The sequence below is a fragment of the Euprymna scolopes genome, chromosome 1, assembly GCF_053919585.1.
Source record: "Euprymna scolopes isolate OS-2025 chromosome 1, ASM5391958v1, whole genome shotgun sequence".
Taxonomy (NCBI): Eukaryota; Metazoa; Mollusca; class Cephalopoda; order Sepiida; family Sepiolidae; genus Euprymna; species Euprymna scolopes.
In genome coordinates, this window is record NC_136482.1 from 22,014,444 (window position 1) to 22,034,890 (window position 20,447).

At 33.8% G+C, this 20,447-nt stretch overlaps 1 protein-coding gene and 1 long non-coding RNA gene across 6 annotated transcripts in view; one reads left to right on the forward strand and one right to left on the reverse strand.

Annotated features, from left to right (window-relative positions):
• Window positions 1-20,447, forward strand: part of LOC145285317 (protein unc-93 homolog A-like) — a 719,754-nt gene that overhangs the window by 521,625 nt on the left and 177,682 nt on the right. For both annotated transcript variants that reach the window (XM_080134117.1, XM_080134118.1), the window contains one exon: window positions 6,015-6,150. In XM_080134117.1, coding sequence (XP_079990243.1) covers window positions 6,015-6,150 — 136 coding nt within the window. The remainder of the gene's footprint in view (window positions 1-6,014; window positions 6,151-20,447) is intronic.
• The window catches only part of LOC145285759 (uncharacterized), a 370,328-nt gene continuing 351,697 nt past the window's right edge, over window positions 1,817-20,447 (reverse strand). For 3 of the 4 annotated variants that reach the window (XR_013869071.1, XR_013869075.1, XR_013869080.1), the window contains 2 exons: window positions 15,557-15,622; window positions 10,223-10,928 (listed from right to left, as the gene is read on the reverse strand). This is a non-coding gene — a long non-coding RNA (uncharacterized LOC145285759). Of the gene's footprint in view, window positions 2,185-10,222; window positions 10,929-15,556; window positions 15,623-20,447 lie in introns of those variants that run through there. The other variant, XR_013869077.1, reaches the window with a different exon arrangement.

Genomic DNA, 20,447 nt, shown 5'->3' on the forward strand with positions numbered 1-20,447 from the left:
TCTAATAGTATGTGCATTAGTCTGTCTATTAGTTTGTCTATTAGTTTGTCTATTAGTTTGTCTATTAGTTTGTCAATTAGTTTGTCTATTAGTATTCTATTAGTCTGTCTATTAGTTTGTCTATCAGTCTGTCTATTAGTTTGTCTATTAGTTTGTCTATTAGTTTGTCTATTAGTCTGTCTATTAGTTTGTCTATTAGTTTGTCTATTAGTTTGTCTATTAGTCCGTCCATTAGTTTGTCTATTAGTCTGTCTATTAGTTTGTCTATTAGTCTGTCCATTAGTCTGTCTATTAGTTTGTCTATTAGTTTGTCAATTAGTTTGTCTATTAGTATTCTATTAGTCTGTCTATTAGTTTGTCTATTAGTTTTTCTATTAGTTTGTCTATTAGTTTGTCTATTAGTTTGTCTATTAGTCTGTCTATTAGTGTGTCTATTAGTCTGTCTATTAGTTTGTCTATTAGTTTGTCTATTAGTTTGTCTATTAGTCTGTCTATTTGTTTGTCTATTAGTTTGTCTATTAGTCTGTCTATTAGTTTGTCTATTAGTCTGTCTATTAGTTTGTCTATTAGTTTGTCTATTAGTTTGTCTATTAGTTTGTCTGCCTCTTCCGTTTTTCTTGGAAACTACTAGCCCTATCTGACTGAAATTCTTATGCACATTTATTATGATAAGGTGCAGCGAATAAAGTGTTATAATCTCCGTCCTATATACAGTTAAGGATTAAGAGAAATTAATATGCAAGTTCCACTTTTTCTCGGAAACTACTTGGCCGTACATGTTTAAATTTATATAGATTGTTGTTATGATAAGGTGCAGCGGACTAAGTGTTATGGTATTCGTTCGATGCAAAGTTAGAGATTAATTAGGATTAATACAGATTAATATTAAATGCAAAAATGATAACAGATTTAACCATAGTCAACCATTAATTCGGCCTAAAAACCCATCCAACGAGCTTTAACTTTTGCTCGTTTTTAACGGGCTAAAATACCTAATCGTTACTGAAATACTAAGGTCAACAAATTATTTTCATAAAATTCCTTATATATAATTAAATTAATTATTTTCACTTCTTTAACAATAGCATTCGTCATTCAATTGGCAGTGCATTTGTCTCATTATCTTCTATCCTTTAGGGGTTGAAAGACTTGATAAGATGTGTTAGTAAGACAAAAAGTCGACTCATAAATGCTTTGTTGTAAATTTAACAATTAAAACCTAACAATGGTTAGCTGTACAAGCAGAATCAACTGGATTCCATAAAGAAAGAATCAAAAGTTAATGAGGCACGAAAGTAGACTATAAAACGATTCAGCAAGCAATAATGCAATAAGCCAACTATTAACCATAAGAACTCAATTAATGGTGAAGATGAAGGTCCTAAATATTAATATAAGCCATGCCATCTCTTCTTCGGATCATTCCAGCTTTAAGTTTAGTGGTAAAATAGGCTTCATTTTATTTCGCAACGACAGCAGCGCCGTTCAAACGATTCAGGGCCAGTCAAGTAGGTAATCTCGTCCCCTTTTCCTCCATTACGGAAATGAAGAACACGTGGTTATGATCAAACAAGAATCTATTAATTCATTTCTTATGTATCGGATGATTCTATTATTGGCATATATTTCGAATTAGAATTATTTCTAGAAAGGAAGACATGGGCCACGTGAAGGTTGCAGACATTCTAAGCAAATGTGTTTCTATAGCATAAGTCGAATTCCGACCTGAAAAATATGGCAGATTTTTAAAAAGAAATGTTAAAATGTTCGCGCACCCCACACACGCACATACTTAATATGAACTGCCTCTCACCTACGTATCAAAGATCACCCGTGTTCCTCTCCTCATATTACGGTGGATGGAAGGATAGTTTTCTCAATTCGATACACAATATACCCCTCCCCACCCCGGACATCTATCCTTCACCTACTTTAGGATAAGTCATTAGATTCATAGTTGATCTTTCCAAGCAAGATCTTCATCTTTTCTTATCTGTAAACCAAACATTTTCTGCAAAATCCAAGATAAAAAAATTCTTCTACAAAAGCAACCAGACCAAACACTATGAATAAACCATTTGAAGATTTAAAGAATTTTATGCATCAACTTTTTCCAAAATTACTGGGTTTGACAACTTGAAAAGGGTTGATATGCCATAAACTAAAACAACCAACTCTTCCGATCTGAAAAAAAAATGGCAGATAAAAAAAATGTTAAAATAGTAACATTGAAAAAAGCAAAAGAAAAGACAACTCTTGTTTATTTAACAGCCGTTTATTTCGAGTCTTTATGGAAAGAAGTTGCATATGAGTGACTCATCGCATCGACAGCTTGAACTATCACAAACACAGTAAGAGTATTGTATTACTAGAGTAATCTTAACGGAACCTTGTAGATAAGTGCATTGCATTTTGGAGTTAAAGTCCCTTGGGGTGGGTCACGAGAGGAGGCAGGTACTAACTATTACAGATCAGTATTCTTCCAAGTTTAACGTAGAATTAATCCATTGTTTTTGTTGTTTTTTTGTAAGTATATATTAGACGAATGGTTTTGTAATAGTTTAAAGAAATGTAAAGATTATGTTTATAGCCATACTGGACATCCGTACATATGCATGCCTCATTCAATGATGCTATCTATTAAATCCTAATTTTCAATTGCACTACTGTTAAGTTATATTGACGTTAAGTTCAATTGACGGTATAACCATATTGACACACGTTAGACACCGAAGTTAAGCGACGTTAAACCTGGTCAATAATAAACGGATAACCATTCGAGAATACCAGATGCAGTATATGCTGTGAAGTCTTGAGAGGGTGAGTGCCACAAGACTATTCTTGCCCAAGACACGTTGCATGAAACCATGCAGCGCCGCCACGAACCCTGAGAATTAAGGACTCATCCATCATTACATTCCGATTTTGGGCTTTTATGGTCATCTTCAGTTTTTTTTTTAATCGTCTGACGATTGTTTTCATAGACATGATTTTTGATAACCTCATGAATAAAGTTTGTGGGAAGTTAGAATTCGGTGAATGCGAAGTGCATTCAGAATCACACAACTTACTGATAATGCAAACACCAAAATCTGTTTTATCATGTATGACTGAATCTTAGTCAAAATCTCATGCATAGAGTTAAGTGTATTTGCACAAAATATAGTTGAATTGCAAAAACAATTCCATGGGTGACATTTTTTTCAGTGTAGGGTATGCCATTCTGTATTAGCTTTTAGGAATGCACAAAAAATCGTCAGGTAATTTGTCACTAGAAAGATAGAAACTGCACTAATGCTATGCGGGTTTAACCGGTTTCCTCCAAAGGAGAACGTTCCATGGGAGTATGAAATTCGCAAACGGTTCCCAGTCGCATGTATATCCCCTTTAGGGGAGATGATGCCGTTAGGTTTTTGTAACTCTTACAGGGAAGTGTCGACGTCCTCCTACATACCTGGAATTCCCAAATTGGTCACCCATCTAGTGCTGACTAGGCTCAACGTTGCTTAGCGTCGGTGATCTAACGAGAACCGATGTTTCAACGTGATTATGCCATATCTTGCAATTGGCCATTGTTTGCCGATTAATCAGTAATCAGTATAATTACCAATAATTAACTGATAAATTACTGTTCCTGTTCCTATTGAACTTAAACGATTTCATCAATGCCAAGCAACTCATCAGTAGGCATATAGCAAGAGAAAATTCTTATCATTGTTTTGACTATCCAGCATATATCTGACACAGATACAGTTAATCAATCGAGAACCACATCACTCTATCTAAACACATATAAGATATTAACTGGTATATACTCGAGAGTCAAAATAATGAAAAGAATATTCTCTTGTCATAGCCCTACTCATCTGATAGCATTGACATATTAACACAGTAATTATCAATTTAACTTGACATTTGTTAAGTATTTCGCTGTTGTCTTTTTGCCTTTTTTTTTTGCTATATTAAATGGAATTATAAAATACAAAGTACAATTTCCAATAGTTAAATGAATATAATTAAACAATTACATTAGAAATATAGAAGTAACAAACTACAAATTAGAAATTCCAATTCTCAAGTGAATAACTATAAGCTGAAGTTCTGCTTCCAATGAAGCACGCTGCGGTGGTTATATCTGATCTGCACCTGCTGCTGCTCTATTTCCCCTTCTATTCCTACTGTGTACCTTTTCTCTGCTCTCATAGTCTCATTAATATTTAAAGTTGAATATTCTCAAGTTGTAATATACAAACCTTAGAGTTTCTCCATTTTCGGAACTCACCCTATTCATATACATGATCATATGCACTAAAGAGCTTATTATCCATGGATAAAGATGGTTCTCTTAAATATTTTGAAGCCAATTTACTCAGCAGTGTTAAGGTTTCTGTCTTCTTCCAGTATTGAAATGGATCATCACCTCCTGCGAGTAGTGGTAAAGCTACACAATGATCAAGTTTTTGTGCAATTATGAATGAAGGATTTATTCTTTTTGAATTTAGGTTGTACTTCTATTTCTGTTGTACTTGCAGTTGCAGTCTTCAACCTCTACCTGATCTAAGTTTGGATTTGTTATTGTAAGCTTATTTGAAGCTAATTCATCAAGCAGACTTCGAAGGAATACAGTTTTGCTTTCAGTTTTATCTCCTTTACTCTGAGCAGAGCTTGAAAAAGTGTATCTTGATTCTGCTTCATTATCATCAGTAGAAAGTAGATGTAGAATTCAATTTTTAATGGTGTTTTCCATGTAATTTTTTGAATTTAAAAATTGAATTTGGGATCTTAAAGTAGACACACAAATTTTTATTTGTCATTTAGATAGGATGAAAACCTTATTTCCATTAAGTCACTGAATTTTTCAAAAATGGTAAGAAGAATTCAACAAAAGTCAGAAATATCAGAATTAGATTGAGCAGTTTTTACAGAAAAAAATGTAGCTAAAATTGTAAAACAGTTTTTTCGGAAAAAATTACAGCTAAAATTGTAGATATTGATATGATCGCGGTTCTGTTACTTGCATATTTGGTTATTTCTTCAAATGCATTCAGTAACTGGACAATTTTTTGAACAAGACCCCATTGGTAAGTTGTTAAGGTAGGAATCATTTTACCAACAGCAAAACATGAGTTTTTCGGTATTTTAAATTCCTGTTGAGCATACATGTTAAATTTTTCCATACTGAACGAGTTTATGTTTTTCGAAATTAAGCTGATTGTGTATTTCAGTTAATTTACTGATTGCTAATGGTGAGCACTAAAGTGAAAGACTATATTTCTGCTGGTTTTAATGATTGTATTCACAGTCTGTTGGGAACTTAATGTGTCATTTATTGAGGATTGCAATATTTGTATTCTTAATTATGTTGAATATTTTAAATTGTAATGTAGAAATATATTTAACGATAATACCATTTTTTCTTTTTCTTTTATCAAAATATTGTTTTTTATCTTTTTCTTTTATTAAAATATTATATTTTTATTTTTTATTGAAATATTTATTTTTTTCTTTTATTAAAATATTGTTTTTTATCTTTTTCTTTTATTGAAATATATTTTTTATTTTTTATTGAAATATTGTTTTTTCTTTTTCTTTTATTAAAATATTGTTTTTTATCTTCTTTTATTAAAATATTATATTTTTTATTTTTTATTGAAATATTGTTTTTTCTTTTTCTTTTATTAAAATATTATATTTTTTATTTTTTATTGAAATATTGTTTTTCTTTCTTTTTCTTTTATTAAAATATTGTTTTTTTATTTTTATTTTATTAAAATATTATTGTTTTTTCTTTTTCTTTTATTGAAATATTGTTTTTATTTCTTTTTCTTTTATTAAAATATTGTTTTTTTATTTTTATTTTATTAAAATATTATTGTTTTTTCTTTTTCTTTTATTGAAATATTGTTTTTATTTCTTTTATTGAAATATTGTTTTTTTTTCTTTTTCTTTTATTAAAATATTGTTTTAAATAGTTTTTCTTTTTTTAAATGATTGTTTTTTTTTTTCCTTTTCAGATTACTAGTGTTTGTGGATTGGGAGTTCCGCAACTCGGTTTTTTAATGATGGCTTTCGGCCTCGGTAGTTTCTTCGCAGACTCTTTGAGTACTCGAATTCAAAAGATTGGGGGTCGGATTCTTACCGGGATTGCAGGTGAGTCAATTTCTAAATTGAATTAAAGGCAACGCAAAAAAAAAAAAAATCAGAAAAATTGACCAATCTAGAATGTTTGAGAATTCTCCCATCATATTTCAGGTTTGGCTGTAAAACTTTAAAACGAGTTATTTGCCTCATGTTAATGCTTTAAAAGATGTGACAATTTATCGGGAACATGATTATAGTGTAGCTTTTTTTTTTTTAGTCTATCTTTTCGTTTTATTATTTCTCAGAAACTACTAGGTCTATCTAGCGGAAACTTTACATGGATCTTTGTTATGATAAGGTGCAACGAACTAAGTATTATGGTATCAATTCGATGCAGAGTTAGAGATTAATATGGATTAATAGGAATTAAATACCACAATATCACATTTACTAATCATTCCGTCAACGGCCTATAACTTTTGCCCGTTTTTACTGGACTAAATGTCTAGTCCGGTAAGTAAAGGTACATTTTCTTTTTATCATTTAATCATTACACCCACCTCTCCTTACTTGCTTGATAGCTAATCTTGTTAACAAGTGTGACTTGTGTGAACTGTGTGCTTTTATTTGTTTTGTTTTTCCGAATTGTAAATCGGCTGCTATTTTCTGTATCAAATCGTTTCAACATTTTTAGATGAAGTAAAGTGATTAAAATGCAGGAAACTCTGTCGAATCAATTCCGATCCTTTAACCGACCACAATTTTCAATCAATCAAGCCATAAACGTGTTTTACTGCTATTTCACTTCAAACAATGCAGTGTCACTTTATTAACGTACGGGCTACATTATTTGAAATTCTTCTGCATGTCAGTACAGTCAGGGAAGCAGGAACCCAGGAGGGAATTTCAAAATCTAGAATTTCGAGGAAAGATACTATTTGAATAAAAGGCTTTCCGCTATCTAGGAATCGCAACAATGTAAGGATGGGATTTTGCTGATTGTTGGGTAAGTCTGGGATATTTACGTCGAGAGTGTACAAGTGTTTTGAGTTTTTAATGCAATTGTAAAACATGTACACAGATGCAATATTTCGGCGATGGAACAAAAGTTGAAATGTGGTTGCTATAAGATTGATGACTCTCTTAGACAGAGAGATAACGAGAGACTAGTGGCAGATGTAACAGCCCAGATGTGGCAACATTTCATGCATGAACGAATCGTAACTTTATATTTTGTATTTGTTCTACGTCATGTTGCTTGTGAACGTTAAACCAAAGAGCTTGAATGAAGTATTTTCAGGTAGTGTAACATTAGCAATGCAATTAGAGGTTGAAAAGGAAAGAAGCAACATTGAATGTTACTATCCGTTTTAGTTCTCATTTCACTATAAACTGGGGGATTTCCTCTAAGCTGTTAGCCATTTCCAAAAATATGTATTCATTTGCTATAGAGTATGGTGTCATCAGCAAATATACTTATCTCGGAGACAATTTTGTAAGGGAGGAAATTTATGTACAAGTGTTTTCATTTTGTCAGAGCACCTTCAATTAAAATACTTGTAAAACATGTACACAGATGCAATATTTCGGCGATGGAACAAGGGTTGGACTTTGGTTGTTAATAGATTGATGACTCTTATTTTTAACCTTGTTCTTAGACAGAAAGATAGCGAGAAAATAGTGGCAAATGCAGCAGCCTAACAACATTTCATGCATGGACGAATAGTAATTTTGTAGGAGTACAGGATACTCTCAGATGTGCATAATCTTTTAACACGGTAGATAGACCCCACACTCATCGCAGCCTTGCAACAACCTCAATGTATTTGTTCTACTTCATGTTGCTTGTGAGCGTTAAGCAGAGGAGTTAGAACGAAGTACTTCCAGGCAGAGTATCATTAGCCATGCAATTAGTGGTTGGAAAGAAAAGAAGGAGCATTGAATGTTACTATCCGTTTTAGTCCTCATTCCACTATAAACTGGAGGATGTCCTCTACGTTGTTTGCCATTTCCTAAAATATGTATTCATTTTTTATAGAGCATGGTGTCATCAGCAAATACACCTATCTCGGAGACAATTTTGTTAGGGAGGACATTTATGAATATCAGGAATAATAAAGATTCAAGAATCGACCCTTGTGGCACACTAACACTTATATCATGTTGTATTTACGTACAACTATCGAAGACAACTTGAATTTTGTCTTATCTAAGAAGGATTTGACTATATTAAGTATTCGTCCATTAATACTATATGATTTCATTTTCATGAGAAAACCATCATGCCAAATCCTGTCAAAGGCTTAATATATATCTACGGCCACATCTTTAGCGTCCTTTGCCTTATCAGTTAGATATCTGCAAAAGAAAGGACTTGCCTAAATCTATGCTGTTAGTCCGAAAGAAGTTTATTATCTATGAGCTGGTTGACAAGTGCTTGATGGATTAACGATTCAAAGATTTTGTCGAAAAGACAGGGGAGTCCAATGGAGCAATCATTTAGTAGGTTAGTTCTTCCCCCAGAATTCTTGAAACTGGTGCAAAAGAAACAATTTTCCAGCACTCAATAAAGCAATATTCGGTAAAATATTTGTTAAAGAGTTTGGAAAGACAACCTCATCTCAGCATTTTTAATAGAATAATAAGGATGAGATCAGGCCCGTCTGCTTTCGAGGTGTCTAGGTTTTTATGAAAAAGTGATGTGATCACCAGACAATTATTACTGATAAGGGTTTCATCAACGTGGCTATCAGAGTGAATTTGATGCCCTATACCAAATGCATGGAGTTAATACCTACTAATTAAGTATCGTATTTAGTGGGAAATATTAAACTAATAATAGCGCTGATACTGTAAACAGGAACCAGCCATTATTCCACTCGTATATATCGCTTTGGATATATATATATATATATATATATATATATATATATATATATATATATATATATATATATATATAAGTATATATATATATAAAAGAATGCGAAAAGTATAAAAGCTAATAACTTTTCTTTATTCATTGACATGCAAGAATACAAAATGATATTATGAAAAAAAAATTTAAAAACTTTTTTTACAAGTACATAATTTTCAACCGTCGGGAGAACTGAAGAAAAAAAAACTGAAGAAAAAGAACTTTACTTTGTTTTCTTTTTTTGTGGGGGGGGTCATTTTTTTCAACAGAATTTTTGTGCAAGTTTGTTTAATACGTTGACAATTGTTTAAAATACATATTCATAACTCGGAATAAAAGTTACTTGTCGTTTTTATTTTTATTTTCTTGACTATATTGTTATATTTAATTCTTTCTTGCCTGTTTTTCTGTTTGAATGTTGTTGATAATATCTTTTTACAGTAATCTTATATACAACAGTGATTTAACACCGACTATGTCGAGGAACGTTCTTTTGTACGATAAAGGCGCCGAACGAGAAGAATTGATCCTTTTTTACCACAGATACGACTAATAGTAAGAATTGCCCGATCAAGCGAAACTTGGAGGTTCATATTCCCAGTGATCTGTAACCCGGATCGAACTAACAAAACATGGGTGTGTCACGAAGGTCACATTTAGTGGCGGACACTGGATACTAAAGGACTTTATAACCGACTGGGGCCAAACTTTATATTTGGGAAGACCCTAATTGATATCTGTGGACTCCGGATCTGATCCCGGGGTCTAAGGGTTTACATCACGAACGTAGGAAGGTTGTTTTTCAGATCACTGAGTCTGACTTCTTTCCGCAGAGGAAAATCTGGGAGGAGGTGGTTTGTTGAGTCTAAAGTTGAGTTGGAAGTAAACCGTCAGCCAAGCAGAGTTGTCTTTTCGGTTGCTGTGCAAAAAACAACAAGCAAAAAGGCTCATAATTGTTGGATAGAAAGGGAATTGTTGATTGCCTATTATTGACTACACTGTTATACTTTTCCAGAAGCTCAATGCGTTGACTTTAGTATGCCTTCTATTGGGTTTTTTACAATTACTTTTGCCTATTTGTACTAGACACATTGGATATATAGGGAATGCATGCTGACTTTAATGAATGGCAGCTGCATGAGTAGAAGTGAACAATTGGAGAAGGTGAGGTTTGTTATAGAACTTCTGCGTGGGAATATGTGCTTCAGTTGCTACTTTGAACTATTCAGTAGCCTCATTTGCGCACTGCTCCACATGAAGAGAAAAGATAATTACTCTATGGAGCGTCTTTGATGTAATCCATGATTGTTTCCCAGTCTACTTTTTTGAAGTAGCTTGTCGTTTTAAATAATAGCTCTTCAACTTGGGGTCGAAAGTTTAGAATGGGTTACACTAGTATCAAAACGTAATCAGCATTTTTGAGTCGACTATGAGCATTTGTTACATAATCTTAGATAACTGTGGTCAGACATGGATTTTGAAATAAGGCTTGCTGATCCTGTCGAACTGAGAGACGGGTCAGGTACGTTATTGTCTGTGACAACGAATGGGATATAGAAAAGCTATGTATGATGCAAACAGCTGCATCTGTGTAACTAGAAAAAACCAAGCCAATTACGGGGTGTGGGCTGGTAAGTCATCGAATACGTGTACTTAACCGCTAGAGTGCTGTATCTATGCTGTCAAAGACATAATTGATAAGAGTACACCTCTGTGTCGATAGAGAACGATAGAGAAAATATAACTACCTGCTGTAGGTTTAGTCTAAAACACATGAATGATTGATCATCTGATCCTAGTTTGGTCAAGGATGTGTTTCGAATATATACTCAAAGTCCGTGAATGTGTCTACTTGAGTTCTTACAGAAACAACAAACATATTTCCAAATGTTGTACTCTTAGTTCTTCAAATCAATCACGCCGAGGAAATCTGCAAATAAAACGAAACATTGATTTACAATTCTTTTTAAATTTATAAATATTTATACACGTACACATTTATCTATCTATCTATCTATCTATCTATCTATCTATATCCATATATATATATATATATATATATATATATATATATATATATATATATATATATATATATATCTTGCAGAACGGATGCAACAAAGTAAAACAGTTGGTTTCATTAAAAACTAATTTATTCCTATATGTCCATCAGATTATGTCGACGTCTTTTTTTTTCGTGATCTACATCGAATGGATGAGCTCAGAACTTTTGGAAGTATGCATTTCGCGTTTTTATATAGCTATGTCAACTTGACATTTCATTAATCTTGAAGCTGGCCTTGCTCTCGCTGCTAAAACTGGATCCAACTTCTGGCAAAATGACGCCGGCCACATCTCACAGATCATGACAAATCGATTTTACTGCGCCCTTATTTATTATGCATGTATATAAAATCCCACTTGCACACTTATAGATCTGTGCACAGATAAAACTACAATATGTTTAAAAGAAATGTTACATATGTGCGAACCTCGAAATTTTGTGCTAAGGCCATGTGTTTGCCAAGTTTTTTTCCGCGGCTGAACATAAAATGTAGCGGATCAGTGACCAAAGTTAAACGTGGATGCACTAACTGAAATTGGGACATGAATGATGACGAACAGACGAATTTGTGTGTCTCACATTCTATGAGCGATGTTTCTGACAAAGGGGAAAGAATTGCTGTTTTCTTGTCGGAATCTACCTATATAACTGTAAAAAGTAGAAAATGGCATTTTATTTTTTTCGGCAGTCTTGTAAGTCTCGTTTTTCTTTCTTTCTTTTTTTTTTTTTGTCCTTTACTTTTGATATTCCATACGCGGTGTTTCTGACAAAGGAGGAAGAATTGCTGTTTTCTGGATTGGAAGTTATTAAATAACACTCATTGTTTGCTAGTTTTTAAGCTTATGTAATATTTTGTTACTTTTAGCATCTTACATCAAGTGGCTTCATGTTTTGTCTAGAGCAATTTTCATAAAAACCTGATCAACTGTGAGTTCAATAGGAAGCGTTGATTATTATACAACGTTTATTTTTAACAAAGTCTTGTCGGCTACGTGTTATTTTATAAGAACCAAGCGTGATTATTCAATGCATCACCTGCTGGCGAAGTTGACCTAAAAATTGAATATTTTATGTAACAAAAACTAAACTAATGTACGGATTTCTGGCGAATCCGTTTCATAAGAAGTTCAAAATATTTGATATCCTTAAATAAAAGAATATTGTGTAACATAGTTAGGTTAGCATTTTGAGGCGTGACATGGGTGTGACTTCAGGTACTTAAATGCATATATAAAGAATCAGACCGGAACAAAAAGAGGAGGAGAAAAAAGAGAAAAAACAAACAAAAAAGGCGCGTGGAAAATTAAACTCAGCAAGCATGCGAAGGCTTTCCTCTTACCCATTCGATTGAGAGCCAGCTACGTCTGGTGTCGTGTATTGACAACCAGCTGGGTTTGGTACCGTGTATTGACAGCCGGCCGAGGTGGCGGTCAGAAAGAGAAAACATACTGGTGTTAAATACATGTTGGCAACTGGTAAACGAAGAAAATAAATAACTTTTTCTTGCACCTGGAAAGTTTTTGTTAAAGTTCTTGTTTCTTTTACGACTATCTCTACATACAACGTTTGAGTCTGTTACAGAAAACAACAACGTTACAGTTGTACTCCGAAATATTTTGAAGTCATTGTTGAATCATGGAGAGAGCACATGAAGCCTACTCTTACACAAAAGCACGGGTTTGTATCTATGCATCCTCACATTTTAAAGTTGTTCATTAATAAGTTTCACAAAAGAAATATATTTGTTTCAAGTAGCTAGTGGTCTTGGCTACGGTAGTCACGTAATAATCTAGTAAATCGTTTTTTTGATTGCGTTTTCATCCCAAACAAGACACAGTGCCACTTTGATGTAGGGGGCTACTATCTGGGACATAATTGCAAGGATACTATGTAGGGAGTTGAGCAGAAAGATGTCTGTTTGCATTACATTGTCATTATCAGTACAGTTCGGGAATCTGGAATCCGGAAGTAAATTTCAAAGTCTAGCAGTTCTGGAGAAGAGACTATTAAAGTAGAAGGTTTGGGGATCTCTACTGTGTAAGGTGGGATTTTGCTGATTATCAGGTTTGTCGGGTGTATTTACGTCGAGGGATTACAAGGGTTTGTAGTTTGTCAGAGCATTCACCATTAAAATGCTAATAAAACAGGCAGAGGGATGCAATATTTCGTCGATGGGACAGAAGCTGAAACTTAGTTGACAGTTCGAACCATATTAGGTTAACGACCTCCTTTTGAACTCTCTCCAGGAGGGAGAGACTAATAGCAGATACACCAGCCCAAATGTGACCACAATTGGTCCGGGCTGGTATATCGTATAATGTAATATTTCTCCAAGTTGGTCTATCCGTCGGTATTTATGGTTTAACCAGTCAACCATGTTCTTATGAGGAGGAGCCTTGATGTACTCGCATTCGTTATATAATTTCGGTAAGTGATCAAAGGTAGATCTACGAAGATCACATATCGCCAGTAGTTCCATTGTAATTAAAGTTTTCAACGATATTTTAATTTTTCTGCTTCTGAATTTTTTAAGATGAGGATTGATAATATGTATTATTTGAATTGTTTTGACTAATTTGGCTGTTATTTTTAAAACATTTCGGTCGATGTAAACTTCGACTATCTTAAAAATGTTTGATGTGTTTATGAAATGAAACATTTGTATACCTTCGTGTACCTAAAACAAAAACGGAATTTCCATGAATAGAGTTTCTTTGCAAGAACTTCCAATTCATTGACACATTACAGCTAGTGTGCTTCCCTTCTAACCACAACATTAACCTTTTCAATCCTAATCTCAATGTTGAGTTGTCCTCTTGATTACTCGAACTCTGCCCATTCCACCGATCTTTTCTATTTTTTAAATTTCATAAACCGTTTATCCTTGAATGAAATTTGACCTTAATAAATGATACCTCATTAGTTTAAAACGGGCTGACTCTTGTAACTAGCATAGACTTCTCTGTATGGTGCGCAATTCGATATTGTCAGAGAGCTAATATCTATGAAATATCAAAATCACAAGAGGTTCCTAGTCGATTGTATATCTCGGTCAGGGGGGATAATGGTTTTGGTTTCTTTGCAGGACAGCGTCACTGTCAGCACCTGATAGTTACAACTGACTAGACTCAAAGTCACTAACTTTGATGATCTAATCAAAATCAATGTGTTAAATTGCCATGGCATACAATGCCAGTTTGTGAGTATATCGAATGTCCGTCTGTCAGAATGGCGAAAACCATCTGATCATCCTGGAGAGATGATGATTAAGACATGCATAATTGTAAAGCAAGGATTGCGCAATCTCTACCCATTCCTCTCCTAAGTCGGTACTGCATGATTCCGGTGGCAAAGAGCAATCCAAGACGACGGGAAACAATGCCGAGATAAGCTGAAAGCACATACAGTATCTGGTCAGAACTTAAATGGTCACCCATTTTAGTTCTGACCAGGCTTAAATATGCTTCCGCTGAGTCAACGTGATTATGCCGTATAAGTGAGTATTTTAATATGGGGAGTGCTGACTGTAGTAAAAATGTTTAATTAGCATGTCTAATACGTGCCGACCACTTGAATACACGAGTAGCAATTTTAAATAAGAAACTGGTACGTGGAGTGAGGCAGCTCCCATTGAACTGTGAAATACGATTGAAATGCACATTAAAACACTGACCTATAAAAACAAATATCTGAAAGAAAGTAGTGCTTTGGGAAGAGAGGGGTGTTGTTCTAGAAGAACGATTTTAATCTCTTCGCGCGTTTATTTTCTGTTCTTGCATCGCAAGACGGCGATAGACGCCAGTTTTTCATAGTTCAAAACTCGCTGCGCATGCGCTGATGAGATTGGCTTGGATTTTGAATTAAAATAGTTGTGTTTTTTGTTCGTTTTTTCTTGTTCATTTGCATTTGTTAATGTGCGCTTCGTTTGGTTCATTAGTTTTTGTTGTTGTTGTTGAACTTCTTCAGCGAGTTTTGCCGCCCGATGAAAACGGTCTCGCTGCCAGGATTTTGTGGTTTTGTAATTTTTTGTATTTTTTTCAAGAAAACGGTCACACAACCGGCCAATCGATATAGAAACGATTAAGAGAATCGAAATGAGTAGAATTTAATGTATTTGATTAAAATCGATCTTCATTTTATTCAGGAAAATAACACGAGTTTTAGTAGATACGATGACCGAATATCTTTTCCTACGTACTGATCTATATAAAGGGTTAAAAAATACACATTGTATATATATATATATATATATATATATATATATATATATATATATAGAGAGAGAGAGAGAGAGAGAGAGAGAGAGAGAGAGAGGAGAGAGATGTGTGTGTACCTTATAAACACGTATATATACACTTATATATTTATATACATGTGTGCATGCATGCGGGAACGTGTGTGTGTGTGTGTGTGTTTGTGTGTGTGTGTATGTGTGTGTGTGTATGTGTGTGTGTAAGGTATGCGGCAATAAGATTTATGAAAAAATTATTTACTTAGCCTCCAAGAATTCAATATCAACAAACAATCTCTGTCCAATCGTTTCTGTGGAAATAACGTGTCTTCAAAAAAAAAAAAAAAAAAAAGAAAAAAGAAAACATTAAAAGTATAAGGCAGCAAATAGAAGTTTAAATATATAATCAAGACTAAAGTAGCTGACGTTTATACGGCAAAAGCGTGAAGTTCATAGGTTAAAGAGAGGTAAATAAAATTTTATCTAGCAAAAAAATTGTATAACAACTATCACGACAAGTCCACATTTTTTATAAACAAGAGAAAAAATAAAATACCTCCATTACAGGTACTCATGATAAACCGAAAAAAAGAATGACATTTTGGAGAATTTATCAGATTATTTTTCAAGAGAAAGTCAAAGAATTGAAACTGGGTTAAATTCTCCAATAATCAAAATGATTTGGATAACCAATGCCAACAATAATCATTTGATTCATACGAAATAAATGAATCGATGATACTCAACAGCAGCAGCAATAATAATAATAACAATAATAATAATAATAATAATAATAATAATAATAATAATAATAATGATAATAATAATTGTAACAACAACAATAATAATATTAATAAAAATATCAATAAAAAATAATAGTAATGATAATAATAATATTATAATAATAAAAATAATAAAAAATATTAATAATAATCATAATACTAAAAATAATATTAATGTGACAATAGTAATAATAATGAAAACAACAACAACGACAACAACATGAATAATAATAATAACAACAACAATAACAATAATAATAATAATAACAATAATAATAATAACAATAATAATAATAATACATATCATTACATAGAGCAGATAATAATGATAATAATAACAATAATAATGATAATAATAACAATAATGATAATAATAATAACAATAACAATAATAATGATAATAATAATAACAATAATAATAATAACAATAATAATGATAATAATAACAATAATAATAATAATAATAATACATATCATTACATAGAGCAGATAATAATAATAATAGCAATAATAATGATAATAATAACAATAATAATGATAATAATAACAATAATAATAATAATAATAACAATAATGATAATAACAATAACAATAATTATAATAATAACAATAATTGTAATAATAATAACAATGCTAATAATAATAACAATAATAATAATAACAATAATAATAATAATAACAATAATAATAATAATAATAATAACAATAATAATAATAATAATAATAATAATACATATCATTACATAGAGCAGATAGCATTTTTAAAAATCTATAATTAATCGTTTATACTTAATATATATATATATATATATATATATATATATATATATATATATTTATTATTACATTTTCACTCCAAACAAGGCACATTACTACGTTGATGTAGGGGCTACTATCAGGGACATAAGCTACAGAGGTACTATGCAGGGAGTTGGGCAGCAAGATGTCTGTTCACGTTACACTTGAACTTCTGCATGTCAGTACAGTTGGGGAAGAACGGACTCAGAAGGCAGTTCTAAAGTCTAGCGGTTCTGGGGAAGAAATTACTGGAGTAGAAGCCTCTCTTACATCTAGGTATTTCTACTGTGTGGGGTGGGGTTTAGCTGCTTGTCGGGTTTGTCGAGGGTATTTACGTCGAGGGGGGTACAAGTCTTTGCAGTTCGTCGGAGCATTCACCGTTAAAGTACTTGTAGAACAGACATTTCGTCGATGGGGCAGAGGCTGAAGCCTAGATGACAGTTCAGTACCTATCAGGTTGGCGACTCTCTTTTGAACCCTGTCCAGGAGTGAGAGACAAGCAGCAGACGCACCAGCCCAGATGTGACAACAGTACTCCATACATTGGCGAATGGTGGCCTTAGAGAGGTACAGGATACTTTCGAGCGTTAGTAGATTTCTAGCACGGTAGAGAGAACCTACCTTCTTCTCAGCGGTCCTGGTAATGCTCTCAATATAATTGTTCCGACTCATGTTTCCTGTGAACGTTAGTCCGAGGAGTTTAAAAGATGTACTTTCAGATAAAGAATCTTTGGCCATTTGTCGTACGATATCTTCACGAACCCGAGTTGGCCGATGGTTTCGTGATCATCACATATTTCGACTGGTCTTTCTCTGTCTCCTTCCACGCTCACGTTGCTTTAAGATCCGTAGAAAAAAGCGATGAGTACGGATCAGTCGACGAAGGTTGAGTTTGTTGCTGAAGGGAAGAAAAGTTGCCAAGCAAACAAAAGAAAATGTCGGAAAGCGCTTGTTATAAACAATAACAACGTTTATTAACACAATCTTCAAAAAACACCACGGAATGGGAATGATTGTGGTTGACTGGCGCAATAAAGTTTTCTTAACTGCAATTAGGCAGCGTTAATAATGTAGAACGGAGTGCCAACGGATTTGGTTCTTTAAGCGGCGACAAAAAAAAAAAAAAAACGAACCAATAGTATGGTACTATCGCTTCCCCGGGAGAGGGTTCCTTTGTTGAGAAACATTCTGGGAACGCAACTAGCTCACCGGGGGAATAAACAATATCCAAAGATAAGCACATGGAAACATCAACAAAAACGGGTCGAGATGTCGGTAGCTATTATTTTTGGTTATACCGTGGACTATTTTTAAGAGTCAATCTTTCGTTTAAAAGCAATATTTATAACACGTGAAGCCGGTCACTGGCATGTGACCGGCTTCACGTGTTACACCAATTGTCTTAGAAACGGTCTCATGAATATGTGAAGATGGCCAGTCATTAGGGTCTGTAAGAAAAGCATACCTGAGATGTTGGATGTGGGTGTAGCTCTTTCATTCTCCCAGATGACTTCTTCACCCTGGTTGCATTTTAGTTGAAATCTCCTTTCTTCGTCCTTCGAGCCGCTTCGTTGTTTAATTGAAGGCATTTATGACAGTCACGAGAAAACACACAACACGATACAATCGTAATATTTATGAAACATAATTAACTATTTATTTTACATTATCTATACAAAACAATTTACAGTTTACATATCCTACAATGATTAAACTTACTATGCTTAACTATTCTTGAGGGGGGTCCCCTCTCGTTTACGGAGAGACAGACATGTTTGTGCTTACCCCATGCCGTCCGGAGAAAAAAGAGACCGATTAAGAAAGGGAATTCTGGGATTGCATTTCTGTGTATTTCTACGCTTATGGACAAATCGCCACCCGGCTATGCTGAAGATTGTTTTACCAACCGTGGCACTGAGATATAGTGTCACACATTGCTATTAGTGGTAGAGAAGGATTCTTGTAATTATTGAAGGAAACTTTAGTTTTGGCAGCATTGAATGTGACCATCCATTTTTGTCCCCATTCCGCTATAGATTGGAGGTCATCCTCTAGTGTTTCTGCCATATCTGTAGATATGCGTTCATTTGTTGTCCTGTCGTGCCTGTTATTGAGCGTGGTGTCGTCAGCATATATACCCATCTCACAGACAATTTTGTCGGGGGGGGTCGTTTATGAATATTAGGAATAATAGACGCCCAAGGATAGACCCTTGAAGAACTCCCGCATTTATATCATATTGTTTAGATGTACGACTTTTGAGAAAAACCTGGATTTTTCTCTTATCTAAGAAGGATTTAATTATGTTAAGTATTCGTCCAGTGATACCGTATGATCTGATTTTTCTGAGACGACCTTCATGCCACTAAGTTTGTTTCCTTCAATAATTACAAGAAACCTTCTCTGCCACTAACAGCAATGGCCAAGAACACATTATCCGAGAGTACTTCCTTTAAACTCCTCGGCTTACAGTTTACAGGGAACATGAACTGGAATTAATACATTGACAGCATTGCCAGGGCTGCTGCAAAGACGGTGGGCTCTCTCTACCGTGCTAGAAAACTACTTACGCCCGAAAGTATCCTTTACTTCTATAAGGCCACCATTCGCCCATGTATGGAGGACTGTTGTCATATTGGGCTGGTGCATTTGCTACTTGTCTCTCACTCCTGGACAGGGTTCAAAAGAGATTCGCGAACCTGATAGGTTCTGAACTGTCATCTAGGCTTCAGCACCTGTCCCATCGACGAAATGTTGCATCCATCTCTCTGTTCTACAAGTACTTTAATTGTGAATGCTCTGACGTACTACAAGCACGTATGCCTCCTAGACGTGAATACACCCGACAAACCTGACGAGCAGCTAAAGCTCACCCCTTCACAGTAGAGATATCTAGGTGTAAGAAACTCCAGTAAATTCTTCCCCTGAACTGTTAGACTTTGGAACTCCCTTCCGGGATTCTCAACTGTACTGACATGCAGAAGTTCAAGTGTAATGTGAACAGACATCTTGCTGCTTATCTCCCTTCATAATACTCCTGCAACCTATGTCCTCGATGGTAGCCCCCTACTTCAATGTCACACTGTTCCTTGTTTGGGGTGAAAATTGAATAATAATTTTTAAAAATTGAACTTTTAGTAAGTTATCAATAATGGCGCAAAAATATTTTGGAGGGGAATTCATTTTACCCATTTTTGGGCTTCTACTATTCTCGTACATATATATATATATATATATATATATATATATATATATATATATATATATATATATATATAAGGCTGGGTGCTATACAGGGATGCATTCATAGGAATAGATTTTTGCTATCACGTCTTAAATGTAGCAGAAAAAAACATTCTAGGGAAAATAAAGGTTCTTGAGTGTAAGGCAAAAGTTAATATAGAGTTAAATATTTAAGAATGATGTAAATTAGATGTGATTAATAATTCAAATTTAGTAAGCACATCTGGAATTTAATATTCTACACTAGAAAAATATATAAGAAATAAATATCATTGGTTATTAGATAATAAATTTAGATCTCTAAAAAGGATTAACAAAGATTAGCAATAT